At 39.2% G+C, this 4,766-nt stretch overlaps 1 protein-coding gene across 1 annotated transcript in view; it reads right to left on the reverse strand.

The window, feature by feature from the left end:
• The window catches only part of LOC136844637 (homeobox protein DBX1-A-like), a 47,848-nt gene extending 44,455 nt beyond the window's left edge, over positions 1-3,393 (reverse strand). Inside the window, 1 exon segment of the mRNA XM_067113914.1 lies at positions 2,692-3,393. Coding sequence (XP_066970015.1) covers positions 2,692-3,262 — 571 coding nt within the window. The 5' untranslated portion in view covers positions 3,263-3,393.
• Positions 3,394-4,766: the final 1,373 nt, after the last annotated feature.

Genomic DNA, 4,766 nt, shown 5'->3' on the forward strand with positions numbered 1-4,766 from the left:
TTATTTATCTTTTATTTATTTAATTGTTTTTTTTATATTTATTTATTTATTTTTATTTATTTAGGTATTTATTTGATTCATTTTTACTGTTTACTATTTAATTCGTCTTTTGTATATCGTTTATTTATTCATTTAAAGTGTCCTGATTTATTATTTTTTTTATTTATTTCATTTTTTCCATCTTCCAGAATACTATAATAAGCGATTTAGCCAGCGATATTTTCTCTTTTTTAATTTAATTTTTTCTATCTTTCAGAATACCATATATTAAGCGATTTACCTATGGATATTTTCTCTTTTTTTATATATTTAATTTTTTCAGTCTTTCCGAATACCATATTAAGCGATGTAGCAAGGGATATTTTTTTTGAAGATACCGTGGACTTTGAATTAACTCGTCTTTTGCATGTTCATGTCACCTGTAAAGTATCCCATCTTTCAGAATTAGGTGGGTTTTTTTTCTTAATATGTTGTTCATTCATTTAAATTAGCGATGAAATCCTTCGTCGATTTCATTTTGAGCGGTTCTATTGTAGCAGGTAGCAAAGGTCCTGTCACTGAAAATGATTGAGTTATTTGCTTACGAGAATGCTGCGTGAATTATGTTATTATTTGATTTAATTTATATCTTCTTGGACAGCAAAGAAAGTATAATTAAATAAGGAGAAAGCAAAATTGAATGAGAATTATTTGCATATGAGAATGTTGCGTGAATTATGTTATAATTTTATTTAATTTATATCTTCCTGGACAGTAAAGAAAGCATAATTAAATAAGAAGAAATTATAATTGAATAAGAATTATTTGCTTTTGAGAATGCTGCGTGATTTATGTTATTATTTGATCTAATTATATCTCCCTGAACAGCAACGAAAACATAATTACATAAGAACAAGAAAGCATGATTAAATAAGATTCTTTTGTCTTAGAATAGCTTATGAGAATGCTGCCTGAATTATGTGCGTATTTGATTTAATACACATCTCCTTAAACGTGAAAAAAGCATGATTAAATAATAAGAAGAAAACAATAAAAATGAGACTCTTCTTCTTCTAGATTAGCTAGAACGCAAGCAAAACAGAAATTCTAGGCGATTTTTGACACCTTTGTCTAGCATGTAGGAAAAATTCCTGTTTTTGAAGGTTTCGGGTAGAAAAGAAAGCATTTTTACTTTTACCGTTGGTTTGAGGATACAAATATATTTATTTCCTTTAAAAGGAATCCATGAGATGTTAATTAGATTATTGGCATGGCAAAAAAAGCGACAAGAATAAGGTATTAAATAGAGGGAAACCAATAATAGTTCCCCCCCCCTCGCCATGCGGGAAAGAAAACAAGTCCCTATGAATTGCCTCTTTGAGGTTTAACAAAAAACATATTTTATTATTATTATTATTATTATTATTATTATTATTATTATTATTATTATTATTATTATTATTATTAGTAGTAGTAGTAGTAGTAGTAATAGTAGTAGTAGTAGCGTAGTATCAGTAGCGGCAGCTTCGTTTTTGCTAATGAACTGAGTAATGTGAAACAAATTTTAACCCTTTTCTTTAGAACTGCTAGAAAACTAGCTTTGAGGTATGTATGTACATATATATATATATATATATATATATATATATATATATATATATATATATATATATATATATATATATATATATATATATATATACTATATATACAGGCTATAACTGAATCATGCGTAGAGGCATTTGTAATATCTTGTAGAACTCTTCAGAAATACTTGTAAAAACTCTTCGGGAATTCTTTGACAATTTCGGGTACAACGTCTCCTGCTTGAAGAATAATACATACAATGACAATTAGGGAAATTATTCTCACTTACCTCACTTGTTCCTTGATCACACAACGCAGGTTATATGTGGTGCCAGTGTGTCATCGACATGAATATATTATATTTTGTTTATAGATGGAATATTTGTTAATGATCTACAACACTCGGAAAGATATTTGATGTTGAGGTAGTTAGGGCCGTTTGGAGCGACCGATTTTGTAGAAAGATCAGTTATCTTGAAGAAAATTGTATCCTTTTGGAATAACTGAATAAGTGCGGCGTGTTTGTGTTTGTATAGTAATATTGTATAGTCATTATTTTTAGATGACTCGCCTATGAATCGTCATGAAGATGCATATTCAACGGGGAAATATATACAGTATGTATATATGTGTATGTATATAGTATATATATATATATATATATATATATATATATATATATATATATATATATATATATATATATATATATATATAATTATATGTATGTATGTATATATGTGTGTGTGTGTGTGCAGCGTACTTTATTTGATTTATGAAATAATCAATAATGCACATTATATCGTACACCATGTATTATACCTTTACAGAAAGAATGACCAATAATATGAACGTTTTTTAATTCACTAGAAAAACGATATGATGAGAATACATGTCAATAAAGAAAGATAAAGCTTCGTGAAGTGTAGGGGTATTAGAAAGCACTTTTTTCTTCGTAAGTAACATTAAAAATAAAATATGTGGACACAACTTTCTTTCGATTGGATGCAGTTGCAGACTGGACCTTGCATCAGCCTTGGAGAGAAGAAGAAAGTCAGTGATTAATAATGATTAGAGGAGGATATTGAACAGGCAACTCATATTATTGCTGTGATGAATGCACACCTGTGTCTTGTTGATCGGGCGTTAAGTGTTCGTGTCTGGGAGGAGAGCTCGGGGGGGCGTCGTGCCCAAGGATGGCCGTGACGGAGAACTTCAGGTGGGGCTTGTGAGTTGGGGTCTCCAGACCCGGGCTGTGGGAGGCGTCGCCGTCGCACCCGCATCCTCCGGGGTCGCCCTCGTCGCCGCCCCTCGACCTGGGTGGCGAAGACTGCAGCGCGGGCGGCGTCAGGCGGTCCGGACCGGCTGGGCGCGCCAGGAGGCCCAAGTAGTGGGCGGCGGCGTCCTCCTTGTAGTAGAAGTGTTCCGGCGCCCCTCCTCGATGATCGTCCGACAGGAGGAGCGGCGGGGGCTTGGTGGCCACGGGGCGGGCGAGGTGCGACGCCCTCTCCCTCAGGAGAGACTCCACCACGAAGGGCGTCGCCACGCCGCCCATGCTGGTGGCGACCGACGTGGCTGTAAAAGGCAAGGGCAGCGGCGGCAGGGAGCCCAAGATGCTGTGGGCGGGCAGGGCCGAGTGGGCCAGTGGGCGAAGACCCCCGCCCAGAACGCCAGCATGTCCGACACTGGGCAGCATTTTGTAAAACACTGATATCCCCTCCACTGCGGTCGACGGTCGCTCGCTCTATAATAATATCACAGAGCACTAATATGACTCAAGTTATTCGACGGCCATTCAAGAACTGCTGGACCACTCGAGTGTCAGACTGCTACTACTACTACTGCTGCTGGTGGCGGCGTGGTCCAGGGGCCTGAAGGACACACACACACCGTGTTGTTCGGCCAGGTCATCATCTCGCTCTCATCGCCGTCATGGCTGTCTTCACTCGCGGGAATTATCTATGACAGATTGTATATATGATTCCTTCCTTCCAGTGATCTCGAGCGCCGCCGCGCTGAGGGCAGCAAGCAACCAAGCAAGCAAATTAAGGAAGGCTTCAGGCTTCGCGCCTTTCGATTCGCACACTCGGGCGGGGACGCGCGCGCGCGCACGCACACAGAAGTAAGTAAGTAAGAAAGGAAGGAAGGAAGGGGTTCGCCGCTCGCTGTTGTGGTCGAGTCCGAAGCTCACCCTCCACTCATCCCTTCACCTCGAGATGAGGCAAATAAACCCTAACATGTGATATGTTTCGCCTAATCCTCGTTACACTCTATTGTTCGCGGGGAGCTCCGATCGCTGCGGCCACGCCCACCGGATGCCCGGCGGACCAGTCGCCGCCGAGACCCCGCCCACCGGCGTCGCCCATTGGCCGGGGATTTGTTGCCACATTGATCAGCGCAGCCAATGGTCGGCGGAGATGTATTCATTGCGGGCGGGGGATGATGGCTTATCTTGTCGGGAATGAATCTAATGGGAGTCCTATGATGTCGTTGGCCAGATTGGATTAAAGGCCCATCAGAACGGCCCAGATAACCGATTGATTCGCCCCGTTCGGATCAATTCGGATAAGAGAGAACACACTCATTCCCGGTCCTCTCGGGGTGTAGGAAATGAGGTGCCATTGCGGTTAAGCGAGTAAAGAACTAAGGAGTTAGGGGTGGGGGAGGGTGGGGTCCTTTGAATCCAGAGGATAGGGGAAGGTATAGAAAGAGAGAAAGGGGGAGGGGGGTGGTACAGGAGGGTGTATTAAAGGGTTTCTATTGGTCCAATGAGACCAATTACATTTTGTTCCCTGGAGTGGAAATGTAATTAATGTAATTATGATTAAGTCGAATCAGTCTCTTTTTTTTTTTTTTTTTTTTTTTTTGATTCCCCGAGATCGTTCTGACACAGGGCGCATGGAAATTTATGAGGAGTGAGGGGCTTGTTTAAATATTACGATGGCTGCTTTATTATATTTTCATTAATGTTAATGCAGTGAAATGACAGTGATATTTTTTTTGCAGACGTGTGCAGCGTCTGAATCACTTCTCATATTGAGCTCAGAGTGGATTTTTTTTTCATTTTTATTAGTTTTTTTTTATATTTGGTACTGAATATATGACATTATTGATTTATTTATGACATGTGGCCATGACTTGGTTAATGACTACAATATTTATATTGTTTGTCAGTCAAATTAATGATCTGCATAACTTTC

Source organism: Macrobrachium rosenbergii, chromosome 2 (assembly GCF_040412425.1).
Source record: "Macrobrachium rosenbergii isolate ZJJX-2024 chromosome 2, ASM4041242v1, whole genome shotgun sequence".
Classification (NCBI taxonomy): Eukaryota; Metazoa; Arthropoda; class Malacostraca; order Decapoda; family Palaemonidae; genus Macrobrachium; species Macrobrachium rosenbergii.